General features: G+C 40.0%; 1 protein-coding gene across 1 annotated transcript in view; it reads left to right on the top strand.

The window, feature by feature from the left end:
• The window catches only part of LOC139205257 (zinc finger protein 236-like), a 49,635-nt gene that overhangs the window by 12,833 nt on the left and 20,744 nt on the right, over nt 1–16,058 (top strand). The window contains exons 7-17 of the mRNA XM_070835421.1: nt 1,928–2,050; nt 2,985–3,155; nt 3,966–4,143; nt 4,634–4,906; nt 5,864–6,067; nt 6,225–6,357; nt 7,762–8,022; nt 8,236–8,468; nt 9,376–9,477; nt 11,370–11,512; nt 13,061–13,164. Coding sequence (XP_070691522.1) covers nt 1,928–2,050; nt 2,985–3,155; nt 3,966–4,143; nt 4,634–4,906; nt 5,864–6,067; nt 6,225–6,357; nt 7,762–8,022; nt 8,236–8,468; nt 9,376–9,477; nt 11,370–11,512; nt 13,061–13,164 — 1,925 coding nt within the window. The remainder of the gene's footprint in view (nt 1–1,927; nt 2,051–2,984; nt 3,156–3,965; nt 4,144–4,633; nt 4,907–5,863; nt 6,068–6,224; nt 6,358–7,761; nt 8,023–8,235; nt 8,469–9,375; nt 9,478–11,369; nt 11,513–13,060; nt 13,165–16,058) is intronic.

Genomic DNA, 16,058 nt, shown 5'->3' with positions numbered 1-16,058 from the left:
CGTCTGTCACGATCTGCTTCCAGTTTCTTGAAGAAAAAGAATTAATTTTACTCTCTTGTTAATACCCCGTATCCCCAAATCTTCCTCGCTGCATCAGCCATCAAATATGATTCAACCTCACTTGCACAATTAATGAAATCAGAACATTACCGTCAAAGATCTCCTCCCTATTGATGTTTATCATTGATGCAATCTCCCCCCTCTTATTTCTCCATCGACCCCATTTCTGTCCTGATCTTTTTGTCATTGTTGCCATCTCTACCTTTACTGTCTTCACTGCCTCCACACATGACTTCCATTCCACGTCTGTCCCTTCTTTCACAATCATTTTCTCCGATTGAATGATTTCCATATGATTTCCCCACGAGAAATGACACTCCTCTTGTGTCCAACCATCTTTCCCGTATGTTCTACACTTATACACACTGATCCCTAACCCAGCTGCCACATACCTCTCATCATGAAGCCGATCACACCTTACCGGAGCTCCTTCGTATGCACCTCACACTCTCACAGACCTACTCCACATATGTCCTTTCTGGTGACTCTGGAGTTCAATCAACTTTTTTCACAAAATTTCTCCACTTCCCTCCAATCCCTGTCCATTGACACTGATACTGCACTTCACGAGTTTGTCCCTGATGGAAAAGCAATCACAACTCATACATTTTTGTGGCTCACTCAACAGTCACACTTGCCGTCATGGATTTTTTTCTTACTGCTCTTATGTTCCTAAGCAGTTTCGGACTATTTTTTTTAGCACCACTAAAATGTTGTCTTCCACCCACCACTTGCTGTCATCTCAGTTATGGATGTCTTCTCAGTGGTTCGATTTTCAAACTGTTTTTCCCTCTCTTACTGCAGCGATTTATTCATTCCTGCTGGATGTCTAACTTTCTCCACACATAAGTCAAAACTCCAAAAATCTGTCAATCCCAATCAAATGTCCCGGGTTACCTGCTCTGAATATTTGCTTCCCCCAACTTCCCCCAAGACATATTCGACATGCCAACACAGTTTTCTATCCAAAAGTCAGCACTGCTCACTTCCCATTTCAGATTCAGTGGTGATTCAGCACTGCACTGTAGACTACCTAAGCATATAACTAAGATTGACTTGCAGTGAAATTACAAGTTAAGATGCATATATTAGTACATGTCTGCATGTCAGGAACCATCAGGTGGTGATATTTACAAGAGTTTTACAACAGTTAATTTTTCATTACATGATTATAGATGATGATAAATGACTCCCCAAGGGCTGCAAGCACTCATCATTTATACCTGTGAATGAAAGCACACACTCTTGAGCACTTATTGAGTTAACCAAGAGGAACTTGCGTTTGATTGGCTAATTTATGAACTAAATACAAGGACAAAATATATCCATGTAACCATATTTCTTTTATAAAACTGTGTCCCCTGATATATCAGCCTTCATGCTTGGACCACTAACGAGCAAACAGTGAAGTTATATCTGGCGTCCATTATTTACAACTTTAAACTACAACATGGTGTTTTCAGTTTATTTGGTATTAACCGGTTTCAGATTACTGACCAACATCAGACACATTTTCTTTGACACTACAATATTTTGTATCTTTAAGATGCTATATGATGATCTCATCTAATCACGGTGTTAGGAGGGGATCCAGAATCAGGCTTGTTTTCATTGGAAGTACTCAGCCTATAAACTCCCATGCTTGGAAATAAATCATTTCTTTAGTGGGCAAAGCAAGAATGTCAGCTGAGTTCTTCATCCCTGCCTAGAAACATTAACACCACTCAGTTTTCCGGGTGACCGTGACATGTGGAGATTATATTATTATATGCCTATATCCGAAATATAAGATTTTCAGTAACTGGAAGGGAGCTATAACACAGCAGCCAGGGATAGTATCTTATATGTGGCTTATGTTCTCTCACAGACTAAAGGTGTACCACTGTTCCCGTGCATGGACTGCAGCTGTGCATTCAAGAAGTTGGGCAGTCTGAATGCCCACATCAGCAAGATGCATATCTCTGTGATTGAGGTGCCTTCAAGCACTCCGGTAAGAAAACTGATGCAGAAAACATGAGAAAAAACACTTAGTGAGCCCAACATCCGCTGAGGATATGTTCAGGTATATTCACTCTTTTGACCCCGATTAATGAGCTAAATGAGACTCACAAGAGTTCTTAATTTGATTTGTGTTACTATTGTAATTGGCTGTGTTTCAAATGTTTTAATGCTTCTCAGGGAATATTAATGCCTGCCTGCTTACATTTTTTTTTCTGTGTGAAGTAGTATGCTGCTATCTCTTATTCATGAAGAGAGATGAAACAATCTATTAATATACTTATTTTTGGAAATAGTGAAAGATAAACAGGTACACTTTAGTCCAAGAGCAGATAGACAGAAGGCATCTAGTCAATTCAAAATTTTAAAAGTCATGAATGTTTCTTTGTTAACCATCAGTACTTTTCCAAAGAAAGATTCTATCTTTCACTTCATTTGGCTGATAATGGTGCTTCATTTGCACTAAAAGAGCAGCAGCTTTATGCTGTTAAACAATTTCCATAAATCAAGCAAATGTGAGAGACTTGGCCTCCTTTGTTTACATCAGTGGCTATAATGTGGTAACATAGCTTGGTTATTAGTAGCTGATTAATTACTAGTTATTTTTGCAGTTTAGTGATGTTCAAATTACATGCCTCAGATCCACAGACAAACAAACCTTGCACATGAAACCATAGCAACTGTCTAGATTTATTTAATTGCCTTTGTTGGTATGATGCATGATATGTCAACGTGTCAGTGATTCACACAGATAAAGACACCGATCAACATTTCATCCAATAATGCTCACAGCTCTGTAAATCTTATGCTCCAGGGAGCCCTTAATAAAAATTAATCAGCTTTCAAATTACCGCCTATCCTTATCTCGGCCCTCGTCTTGTTTCCTCCCTTCTTCTCGTTCCATCCCCCCTCTTCCTCTCTATTAGGAGACGGAGGCGACAGGTCAGGCTCCTGGGGGGTCAGAGGGCGGTGAGGGGGTGACAGATGTAATCCAGCAACTTTTAGAGCTCTCTGAGGTCAGCGGGGAGACGGCGCAGCCCCAACCTCCAGAGCCAGCTATCGTCATGGAAACCGCCATCAACCAGGACATCCTGCAGGTGAGCAAAGGACATTCACTCACACCAAACCAATTAGATGAGAACAAAACTCAGTGGTATTTAAGGCCCTACAGATTGGCTGGGAGCCACATGCCTCAGGTATAAGATTCAAATATTAATCTTAAAGCAAGATTTTTAGTTGTACAGTATTTCAGCTCCAGTCTCTCAATATGACAAGTACTTTTGAAGGTAAGAACAGACCGATAAAAAGTAACATTTTCTGTCTGGGTGAGGTGCTATTCAATTCGGCAGTGGAGCACAGAAACACAAACACACAGCTCCACATACACACACATATCAGCAGCTGTTACATCTTAAGAAGTCAGTGAAACCATCTATGCGGAAATTATTTAGATGGAGGTGGGAGGACCCACTGTGGGAATGCATTTGGACACAGAGACAGAGATGAAAAGGAGAAATGTTTTCCACGAACTCCCTTAAATTATGTTTGTTTGAACCAAAATTCTGTGCTCTGTCAAGTTGCTTCCTTTGGTAACTGAATGGCAGGATTTTTCACAGTGGTGGAAACATGGCCAATCCACAGGAAAGGAGACTGTACCATAATGAGTTTGGACCAGGAGGCTTTATAAACGAGCACTGCTGGACAGTTGAATAGAGCCTCTGCTTTCCAACACAAAAGGATGGGATTATGACTGAGCTTTGGTTTTGGACCATGGCTTTTTTTTTGGCCAATTTCTTGTCAATATTTGCTGCATTATTACAAAGCATGTGTTGAAATGTTAACTAATTTATTGTACACAAATGCGTTTTTAAGCAGTGTTAGAGCCAATTTCTTTTCTGTTTCTGTAGCAAGCTCTGGAGAACAGTGGTCTGAGTGTGGTCCAGCCACAGAGTGACGCCACACCCAGAGAGTCTCAGAACCAGAACACTGAGGGTGCTGCTGTAGAGAGCAAGAAAACACAAGGTCCTGACAGACCAGCAAGGGAGAAAAAAAGGAGCATTTTCAAGAAACCTATACAAATGCCAGGTATTACACAACAATTACACAAGCATCGTATCAAAATGACAAACTCATATACATCAAATGAGGTTTTGACTCCTTCTGAATTAGTGCTGAAACTCAGTAGGTTTGGTGGTTCCTTTCAGCTACATTATTGATAAACTTCTCTCTTCTTTAAATGTAAATCATGTTACAATAAAACACAATTTTTTTAAGATCAGATAACTGATCAATCAGTTCAGTAATTTACTAAGTAAATATACAAAACATTTTCAGCCTGAAAGAAAGATTTTCTTGTTTTATCTGTGTTCATTTGTAAAAAAATATATCTATCTTTACTGGCTGCTGTTCATAGTTAATAAGAAAATATGTGTTTTCATTTTATATGATGCATACTTTACAAACTGGATGGTTAATGATTCACAAGGTTGATAGATGAATTCAGAATGAGAACTGTCGTCGGTTGCAGCGCCGAGCCGTCGACCGGACAGCTGCTTCACTCTGCCTTCCTTTCCAGGCTCCATCAGGGAGGAGAATGGTGTTCGCTGGCATGGCTGCCCTTACTGCTCCAAGGAGTTCAAGAAGCCCAGCGATCTCGTTCGCCACATCCGCATCCACACCCACGAGAAGCCTTTCAAGTGCAAACAGTGCTTCAGAGCTTTTGCAGTCAAGAGTACCCTCACAGCACATATGAAAACGCACACGGGTATCAAGGCCTTTGAGTGTCAGTGCTGTCTGAAGTGCTTCTCCACTTCTGGTAGCATGAAGGTACACATGCGTCTGCATTCAGGTGAGAAGCAGGCCCACTTCATGAATGGGTTACACTTAAAGCCAATGAAATGAATAAATTATAAAATTAACATTTGAGGAAATTTTTTCACTTTATTGGTTAATTCCTAATGTCATATCATACACTTATTAAACTATACTGTGTGCCAACATATGAATATATCAGTATGCACACAGGTCAAAGGAGACATACATAAGTATTCAACATAAAGCTTTAGGAAATGTTTTTCCTAGCAGCCCATATCATTTAGTATTCAGTTATATGTAATCATAAGTGATACAGCAAATTGCAAAAGCTGGTCTTTTGTAAATTTCGTGGTTACAGCTAGAGCCCTAGGTTGCATTCATGTATTTGCAATTATTCTCTTTTTTTCTTCATCTTAGAGAACTAATCTTAAAGAATCCTCCCCTGGACATGAAATGTCAGCATTAGTGTCAAAAAATAAAACTGTTACACTTAAATTATTGTGTGCATCTGTGCGGTAGTTTTTGCCTATAATTTTTAATTGCTATGTGATGGCACTGTCTACTGTCAGGTGTTTCCTCTAGCTGTGGTTATGTGTTGGCTCTAAGTTAAGGCTTTTTATATGTTTTCAGCTGTATTTCCAGCTAAGGCTTTGTGCTTATACAGTTTCATACCTTTGTCACTTTCCTTGTGCTGTAATTTGGTTTCATAGAAAAATATATTGTCTCCTGCTAACTGAAAGGCTTTGTAACCTTTTGTAGACAAAAATTAAATAAAATTATATGAGCTTGCTTACATTTTTGGTTTATGTGTGAGTTTCATATTATTTATTTAGACTGCCTCAGGGATAGTAAATACTGATTATATTTCATGTTATTTGCAGCTTATATTTGGACCCTTTTGATGTTTATATTAAAGTACACATGTCATTATCAGTCTCATTCTCTAAATACTAATTCTCCAAAAGTGCTATTTTTTCCCCACTTTTCCCAGGTGTACGCCCTTTCTCCTGCCCTCACTGTGACAAGGTCTTTCGCACATCAGGCCACAGGAAAACACACATTGCTTCCCACTTCAAAAGCTTACAGCAGAAGAAACACAAGTTTCCCCGAAAAACGAACAAAGCCAAAGTGTCCAAGAGTAACCTACCTCTGCCGGACATCCCTCTGCAGGAACCCATCCTCATCACTGACTTTGGTAAGAGCATGCGTTAACAAGATCTTGTATACATGTGGGGTGTTGTTGCATCTGTGTTCATGTTCAAGCAGACACACACCTCAGTTGTCGTTGGGATGAAGTGAATGCATTGTTATGTTATGTCTTTTCACATGGACGTCCACATGTTGCTTAACAGGCCTCATCCCATCCCAGAATCCTCGCTTGGCTTTCCAACAATACCTAGAGGTGGTGGGCAATGACCGACCATACAAGTGCCAGTTCTGTAGTAAGGCCTACAAGAAATCAAGCCATTTGAAACAGCATGTCAGGTAATTACATTTCCAGTACATAAAGTCTAAGAGTTTAAGCAACAGGACTTTTTGAGAGCCAATACATGTATTGATTAATCTGCAGATGAATGTCAGTTGTGATTTAAAATATGTTATCAAATTTACAAGCCTCAGATCTTCAGGGAAGGAATACCCTGAATTACAGCAATCAACATGTGATGATGAAAACCCATATATGAGAGGAAAGTTTTTGGAGAAAGTCTTACTTTGGAGAACCATGATTGAGCGTGCTTTGTGACTTGTTAGCTTAGAGGTCAGGTTCCTAGCTGCAGGTTTGATATATGTGGACGAGGAGCCAAGATTGCTTTGTCAGTAGCTCTTTGAACCAAATACAGTTGTTTCCAGCTTATTTTCTTTCAGCTGGATGCAATTTTGGAACATCCAATACCAAGTAGTAGGTGACATTAGACTCTTATGTATAACAGTGGTATCGCATGTTTTGTCTGTACACAATGTGATGCAGTGGAAGTATTTATACAGAGAACAGAAAGGGGCAAAGGATGGAGCTTTAGGAAGCACCACCAAAGAGGGGCGTCACCAGCAGTGACACTGTTTGACAAGTATGAGTGAAACCAGGCTTAGTCTGTAGTCAACCATTTTTTGTGGTTGTTTCTTTTCCCCTGTGGATGAACCCTGCTGATTATGGCGATACCTACTTGAATATTTGGCCAGGAGAAGAAAAGTTTACCATTCAGGTGTCCCTCTCCGTTGGTGCTTAAGAACTACGGAGAGTAGTGTTCAGCTCAGTAAGTTTACTTGAGCCTAAGACATAAGCTCATCGACAGCCAGGCAGCAGTTAGAGGGGAGGAGGAAGCAGTGAAAGAGAAAATGAAAGCATGTTGACAGAAGTGATGAATATGGTGTTAAGAAATAACCAAGGGAGGTGAGATGAAATTGATGCAAGACAGGAGGGGGTGAGGAGAAAGAGTAGAGTGGTTATCCGTTGGTGAGAGGAGAGCCATCTGCATTTGTCAGGCAAGACAAGAATTTCTCCTTAAACTGTCATATCAACCTGTTAATATACTCTTATTTCATGTCTAATTCTGTATTTAAAGGTAATCTAGAGACATTGTAGTTTCACTGGCTTGTTTTATTATCTTACATAAATTAATAATACAAAGACTTTGTTAAACTAACTTTAAAATGTCAGTCATGCATAAAATAGACCATTGAAACAGCCCTAAGAATGATAAGTAGCCTAATCACAGCCTCTCCTTTCACTTCCTTTGTTGACAGGCTTAGATTAATGGCTTACATCTCGTGTCAAAATATCACATTTGACTATTTTTTATTAACATGTAACTGCTGTATACTTTGTATCCCAAAAGTTAAGTACAGAAACTGCAATTTTATAGCTAATAAGCTTTACATTGCCCCATACAGGTCTCATACAGGAGAAAGGCCCTACAAGTGTGTGCAGTGTAGTCGGGGTTTTGCTTCCTCAGGAGTCTTGAAGGCTCACATCAGGACCCATTCAGGCCTAAAGGCGTACAAGTGCCTGATGTGTGACACCACGTTCACCACCAGTGGCAGCCTGCGACGCCACATGACCACTCACAGTGACCTGCGACCGTACATGTGCCCCTACTGCCAGAAAACCTTTAAATCATCACCCAACTGCAGGAAGCACATGAAGACACACAGGTTTGGGCTTTTGACAGTGTGCTTGTTTGCAGTTGCGTTAATTTGTTCTTTTGTGCAGTTTTTGCCATGATCAGATTATGCAGTGACAAGAGGGTCGTGCACAAACCAGAAAGTCCAAGTGAAAATATGGTGTAAAGCTAAAATATGAAAACACAAATGCATCAATCACTGTTATAAATCTAAGGCTCTGCTTTTCATCCTCTGCCAAACCAGATATGAACTGGCCCAGCAGCTGCAGCCCCAGTCAACAGAAGACCCCTTAGGAGGGGGCACCGTGGCCCATGATATGCAGGTGGAAATAGAGGGAGATTCCCTCCAGCAATCATCTGCAGCATCGGCAGAGCAGCAAAGCATGCTGGGACTGGGCCAGACAGAGGTTGGGAATGGAGGTCAGCAAGTGACGTTGGAGGCACCCCTGACTGATCAACCCCTTGTGCAAGGAGAAGGTAAGAAAGATATGTACACTGAAATTTGACATAGTAATACATAACATAATTCTTCTGACCTTAGTTGAATGTTTAAAAGTGAAACTTCAGAATATTTTTTTAGGAAATTTGGTCAACTATTCCTTGTTCCAGCTGTTTGTTCACTCTTGGTTTCCCAAAAGATGGCTAGATGGCACTTCATCCAGTGGAGCTTCAGCACTTTGAGGCATGGTGTGACTAACCCTGTAATCCATATACAAAGACCATGATCTGGCTTCTGAAAATAGAGGGCATCACTGTCCTTCAGAACCAAGCAGATCAACCTCATTAATCTCTGAAAACTTCATATTTTCCCATAAGGAATGTCTTGTGGCTAGTTTAGAATTGGATTTCCTAAAACACCAGAGCACCTCTCTTTTAAAAAAGATGTCAGGTTCAGAACTCTTAACCTCAGATATCTATAAATTGATGACATTTTAATAATGTATAGACGGCAATTCACTCCGCATACAAATGATGTACAGTGTTAAAATTCAAAGCAGGCAAGTTCATAGAAATGTAGTATTTCCACAATATTCCCAAATGCAGCACCTGCGGCAATGTGCTAGACCAAGTCTAACCACTTTTTCTCTTGTTGTTTTTTGGTTAATACAAGTCACAATTTCCACACTGTTAAAATTGATTAGCGGCCTGAGAGTGCAGTGGGTGAACACCACCAAAGATGAAGAGAAAAACAACAATAAGAGTAGAACGATCACACTTGGGAACACGTAAACTGCTGTTTAACAACACTTGAAGTTCATGGTACTTTTTTAACCTTCATAAGATGCAGATCAGTGTAGAATGTCCTTTTCAGCAGTCTTTGTCTTGGTGAGCACCAGACTAACCTTTCATGTTGCTGTGCGTCTCTTTCTCTCTGTGGTGACAGACTCGTATGTGACTACCCAACATGCTTTGCCCCAGAATATCAGCCAGTTTGAGACACCAGCACTCCCTCAGCCTGCCTTTGACCAGCAAGCTCTAACACAAGGTACAAATACAAACACACACACTTTCTGTCCACAGAGTTCACTCATGCAGGTCCTTTCTGTTTGGGAAGTTTTCAACAGTTTCTAAACTATTATGTCCATAATACACGAGAATGAGTGTGTTTAAATATGACAAAGAAGTAAAAAGTCTGTATATATTGTCATCTCTGATTGGGCAAATCATGCATTTTCTGTTTGAAAAGTCAACAGACAATAAGCCTTAATAAGTCACTTACTGTTCCAGTAATTAACCTGCAATGTTTTCCGCTAAGAGGGTTTATGAATTGTGCAGTGTGCAAATGCTGGCCTCAAGAAACCACATTAGAGATAACATGTTTCACTTTAGATTATCATGGAAAAAGAAATCTACCAAACAAAAAAAAACATTAATAATAGAATAAACTTTCTTTCAGCTCCACTAGTCTGTCAAAGGGCAGTTGATTTGATCATATTACATGTACCATCTGTGAAAGTGTCCTATATCTCTCTGTCTCCATTCTTCCCTCTTGATTGTAATGTTTTATTCCGGTGTAGTGCTCTCAAACATATGGTTGCTACTTTAATCCCACCAATTAACCCATCAAGTTCCCTCTATGCCAACCGACTGTTGTTGGCAGCCTCAATTCTGTGTAATCAGACTAGTGGCAGCAGCTCACAGCAAACATCTGCCAGGCAGATCTACCTTTCCATTCTCGCAGGCGGCACTATAACCTTTTTATCTGTCCAGAACTGATCTGGAATTTCATCATTTTAAGTACGAAGCCACGTGTCCTCAAGTATCTTCAAGGAAACAAAGCTTATGTGCCCGGGCATGAGGACTCTTGAGCAACTAATCATATTCTAACCCCCAGTATGCCACTGCATAAGGCATTGTTATGTAGTTGCTGGTGATATGACTTGCAATGTTGATCCCTGGGGTTTCATGTGAGAAACCTTTATTTAAATTATTAAAATATTATATAAAATTATATAAAATATTAAATATGGTTATATACTGTGTTTACCTACAAGAGTCGTCTCGGTTATCTCAGTCTCATTTCGTTATTTGCGACAGATCCAAGTTCTTGCGTGCTATGTTTCATTTGAGGTTCCCATTCTGGGTCTGCAGCAACATTAGTGGCTCTTAAACTGCCACTGGCTGTATGAAAGATTAATATCCAAACTGCTAAAATTGTAAAAAGGAGCCTTTTTCTTTTTATGAAGTAGATACTTTTGTTCCAAAATGTACAGATGTCAGCACAATTTGAAGAGCTTAAAAGAACCAGATTTTAAATCATTGCTTTGACTGGTTGAATACAGACTTGTACATATTTCTGGTTTCTCTTTAAAACAGACTCAAGACTTTACAGCGCATCATGTAGCGTCTTTTTGCTGCAGGCTGTAATCCCTGTGCTGGTCAGTCAGTAGTGTCAGCAGCCAACAGTATCACTGAATGATGGGCCTGAGCTCAAAGTTCAGTAATTTAAAATCAATAAAAGCCATCCACCCTGCCAAATTTCTGCCCGTTATTTTGCTGTGTTGTGCAAAAGTTGTACAAACACAAACGTGCGCCTAGATTTCATTGCTTCTAATTACAATTTTTGCTGAGAGAAAGATTTGTGAGATATTGACTTATCAATCGCATTTGTGCTGAGCTGTAGATCCACTTTTGCTGTTAATAACTGCAGCTTTAGACAGTCTTCATCTTTAGGTTTACTAACATTTTCATTCTATATTCTTCATTTGATACAAAGCTATGCATGTTAATATGATACAGTGTTTAGCATTTATATGTTTGTAACTGCAAAGTTTATTAGCGAAAAACTGTGACAATTCAGTTGAAACCTTTAGAACAATTTGCAATCAGCTGATTGATAACCCAAGAGAATCATTATTGGCTGTTTGCTCTCTTCAGGCTTCACCATCACTGAATCGAGCTACAATCAGTCCCAGTTCTCCACCGTCCAGCAGCTGCAGGATTCCAGCACCCTGGAGTCTCAGGCCCTGTCTTCCAGCTACCACCCCCCGAATCTGCTCCATGTTTCCACCACAGAGGTGGTGAGTCCTGAGCCTCCAGTCGTTCTTTAGCACACATTCATCATGACTTCAGTTCCCATAATTTAGGAAATATAAACATATGAATAGATGTTAAAATATACTCACAGTTTCTAATATTTAGTAACGACAAGTGTGGTTGTATGAGATACTTATCCATAGTTTGTGTATTAAGTTCAGCAGATCACTTTATATCATAGTCACACAGTCCTTTCCACAAGAAACTGAAGCTGCTCTCTCTTTCTCTTCGCTCGCTTCAAAGCCACTACACTCAATTGACAAAATTGTATCTCGCTGAACACAGGAGTTTCCTGCACTATTGCTGCCTCGATCAATGAACACATTAGTTCGGGTCAGAACTAACACACTTAACACATCAGAGTCACAAAATAACACAAGCAAAGTAACCAATTGAGACGGCGGTAAACAGCAGCTTCCGTTTTCTGAGTAGTACGCTAGCTATGGATAAGTACCTCATACAAGCCCACTTCAAATAATCCAAGCTATCCCTTTAAGACGGATTTGAGTCCAATGGATCATTTATGATGTCTTGAACTTGTACCACAGGCTCTTGTTATAGATTAGTCTGGCTTAAATCTTAGAGCATGCAGCTGCATAGATATGCATACTGATGGTGCAAGAAGTGATCCTCTTGAAATTGTAATGAAAGTACAATGCAGTGGAATACAGCTAGGTTTAAATTGGTAATTGATGCAAAGATTTGCTTGATTAATAGCCTTAAGCCAGGCCATTAATCAAGCAATATTATCAAGAGATAGAAAATTATGCAGCATCATTTTAAGTGATTGCATATGTGACCTTTCAGGATGAGGGCCTCCAAACCGTAGTTGGGAGACCTGACCAAAAAAAGCGTGATCAGCATATACTTTTCTGTGGCGGTGGCAACAAAACTCACACGGGGAGAGACTGTGGGCATAGTAGTCTAGTTTGTTAAAAAAAAAGTTATTACTGTCACTGAAAAATAATTATATTAATTCATATAACTGTTAAGGAGGCAAAAATACACCTATCAGCACCTCTTAATCCCATGAAATGGTATTACTACTTTCATAATATGATGAACACTCAGTTGCCAGTTTATTAGGTACACTCTGCTAAAACTCATACAGTCTAATACAACAGGACATCAAGGTTATAATGTTCAGTTTTGTTGAAACTGTTTAAGAGCTGTGTTTATTCAACTCTGAGCATTTTGGAGGATGTGGCTCATTAAGATAAATAGAGGGGACAGATAATGGTGAATGCTGATCCTTAATTGATGGATGAGTCACTTAACCTCTGAGCCACATACAAAACACCTGTCAGTTTAATGCAGTACAGTTCAACAGCACCACAAACTGCAGCTTCCAAACTCTCCACTCTTCCATCTCTCTAAAACATGTCCCAAGCGTTTAAGAGTATTTCCCAGTATGCCAATTTATTCTTATCAGAATGAAACATAAGACACCTGATACTAATAATGGCCGTGTAAATGTGTTTCTGTCTGTATTAACGTGAGCGTATTCTGCTGATTCGTCTTTTTTAATCTAGACGAATGGGCTTCTTCAGCAGAGCAGTCAGGGGGAGCTTCAGCTGACTACCGAAACACAAGACTACCAGGATGACAGTGAGGACAACAGCAAAAGAGCCTACAGGTTTCATTCTTGGTTATTTCTGTGTGTGTGTGTGTGTGTGTGTGTGTGTGTCCATGGTTGTACATTCCTGCATGTGTGGCTTCAGAAAGTACTCCCACCTCCTCACCTGTTAAATTCCACTCCTTTGGAAAAGCACCATTAATGGCAATTACATCTTCAAGTCTTCGGGATCTTCTTCTGCTATCTTTGGACACCCTCATTTCTCTCAGGCAATTTCTGCCAATATTTCTTTCTTAGAGATCCTTTCAAACTTTGTCCAGCATTTGGCTGGGCCAATCAAGGGCACTCGGCGACTTTGCTATAACTGCTTCTGTTGTCCTTGCTGAGGGACTCAAGTAGTACTGAAAAGTGAATCAAATGTTAATGTTGTTTACGCTCTGTTCATTGTTCCTTCACTTCTCACCAATCATCAAGCCTCCTCATGGCTTGATGCGGCTGCAGCCACATTTCACAGCAGACAACATAGCAACGGTTTTAACCAAAGCACTACTTCAGATTGAAGAATTCAATTTTTGTCTCATCGAACCACAACATCTTTTCCAGGGTGCTCTCAGAGTACTTAAAGAGCAGTTTGAGGTAACTCAAGAGTGGCTTCTGTCTATTCATTCTACCATTTAGACCTGATAGCGCTGCAGCACTCAGGCTTGATGAGCCGTGGTGCTTCACTGCTACATGCATTTTCTGTTGAACAGGTTCTCCCATCTCTGGACATGGACTTCTGTTAATCTCCTCTTTGTCACCGCCTTAACCAACCCCCCCCCAAATTCTATCTTAAGGGGCTAGTATGATTTACGCGTTCGTCACTGATGAAGATGAATGTATCATAGCGTGTCTGAACAGAATCTAAATACCAAAACTTTGCCTGGTATGCACACCTACTTCCAGAAGTTCTTACTGATGCTTTCATATTGTTTTGATAATATCTTGCTTGCTACCACCATTAGAAACTCAAATGCACCATGGCAATGAGTAAATTTGTTCTTGTCTGTCAGTTTGCTGGTTTTAGTTTTTCCCTCATTGCAGTGTTCGGGTTGTGTTTGTGTGCTCGATGATATTTAAACAAACATTTTTCAGGTCTAAAAGCAGACTAATGATAATGTCACTGTCATAAACACTGAGCCTGGGAAATAGAAGGCTTTGTTTGTGAGGTTCACTGTGATTGCCTTCAATATCTTTACCTGCCTTAGGCGTCTTTCGTTTCAAATTTTCCCCAGATAGAGCAATACCAGTTAGAGACATACCTCAGAGATAGAGTCATGTTTATCCAGGTGTATAAGGCATCTCTGAAATGTGTTGTAATTACTTCTCCACCTATCAGACTTACCAAAAACTAATTGCACATTTTTGTGAAGGATATAAACAAGGCAACCACGGAGAGAGCATCTGGGTCGGATCTATTTTTTTTATGAATTTACTTAAATTAATTCAGTGGATTTGACAAGAATAAAATAACATTCCATCCTCTGCATAATCCCCAGATGGAGATTTCTCTCTGCTAGCCAGGATGCACCGCTCTGACAACAGGGAACCTCGGAGAGAAAGAGCAAAAATTATTTTGATCATTCTCACATGTAATGTTTTCGTCCCTTGCATCAGTTTAATATTTATGCAGGTGTAGCAAGGTTGAAACAGAAGCATGGAGGTGTTTTTTTACCCTGCAAAAACCTTTTAAGCTCAAGTGAATAGAAACAAAACATAAACAGACAGGCACATGTTCAGAAAAGAGTTTCTACAGTAGGAACTTTCTCCAGGAACTAGGAACCCCTGAAGGAGATTCCACTGCAGGGACCTGGGTCTACATTTAGCTCCAGGGGCGCTATTGTACCCCCAAAAAAGTCCCTGCTAGGGGTTTTTGTACTTTCCAAAAGTACAGGAACTTTGGGGGGTTGGGCTTGCAGCGCTAAACATTTGTAATTAGTTAAGTACTCGCAGCATTTTATTTCAGCCACCATTTTAATGACATATTAGCTAAGATAGCTAAGATCCCAATCATCAGTTAAGACCCACAAGGACTTTGTGGCGGTGTCTGTATCTCCTGTCTGCCTGTATTTTATTATTTTATCATCATTTTTCTGTGCTTAGGGCATTTCTGGATGTCTTCATGGATGGTTTCATTTCAGTGGGTAACAGCGTGCATGCTGGGAGATGAGATCTCTATAAAAACAAAACATTAGCCATCAGGTTGGGTGGCTGTCTCTCTCCCATGTTGTCTATCTGTTAAGAGCTGCACATCTCAGCTTCACACACAGAGAAGAGCAGTGACCCAACAGCAGACAGGATGAGGCTTTGTGTGGAGGTGTGGATGTTGGTTATTTGTGCTTTACAATTTAACTGCAGAGAAACAATCAGAAAATAATGTTTTGTTTCTCCAATTAATTGCTTTGTTCTCAGTAATGCTGCTCCCTCTCTCCTTTCACTCCATAGCTTGCTCTCTTCATACATCATAGGACTAGTTTTCCCTATTCTTCACCACTTGGTAGCTGTGGAAACATAGACAACAACAGGTTGAAGGAACCATTTAGCTCTTTAAAAAAGAACCCTGGCTGTAATAGTTCCGGGTACACATCGCGGAAACACAGCTTATTACTAATATTTGACTCTATGAGGAGAAACAAACAAGTCTGGTTTCTAATTGTGGTCATCATGTGTAATGAGACAATCTTTAATCACACACTTAACAAAAGCCCAAGTCCGAGGCATGCGATAATGAAGGCAGTAATTTATTTTCAGGCCCAAATTACAAACTCAATACAAAGGTTGCAGCTGTCCTCCCTAACTTCCTCTGACGAGGATCTTACTCAAGATGTAGTTAAAATGTTTCAGTACATCACACAGCTTGATTAACAGTTGCTCATACCTGCCCCTGCAACAAATAAACAACAAACAAAACCTCC

This window comes from Pempheris klunzingeri, chromosome 8, assembly GCF_042242105.1.
Source record: "Pempheris klunzingeri isolate RE-2024b chromosome 8, fPemKlu1.hap1, whole genome shotgun sequence".
Taxonomy (NCBI): Eukaryota; Metazoa; Chordata; class Actinopteri; order Acropomatiformes; family Pempheridae; genus Pempheris; species Pempheris klunzingeri.
Note: the sequence above shows the minus strand (reverse complement) of the source record. Positions and strands in the feature narration are given on the sequence as shown.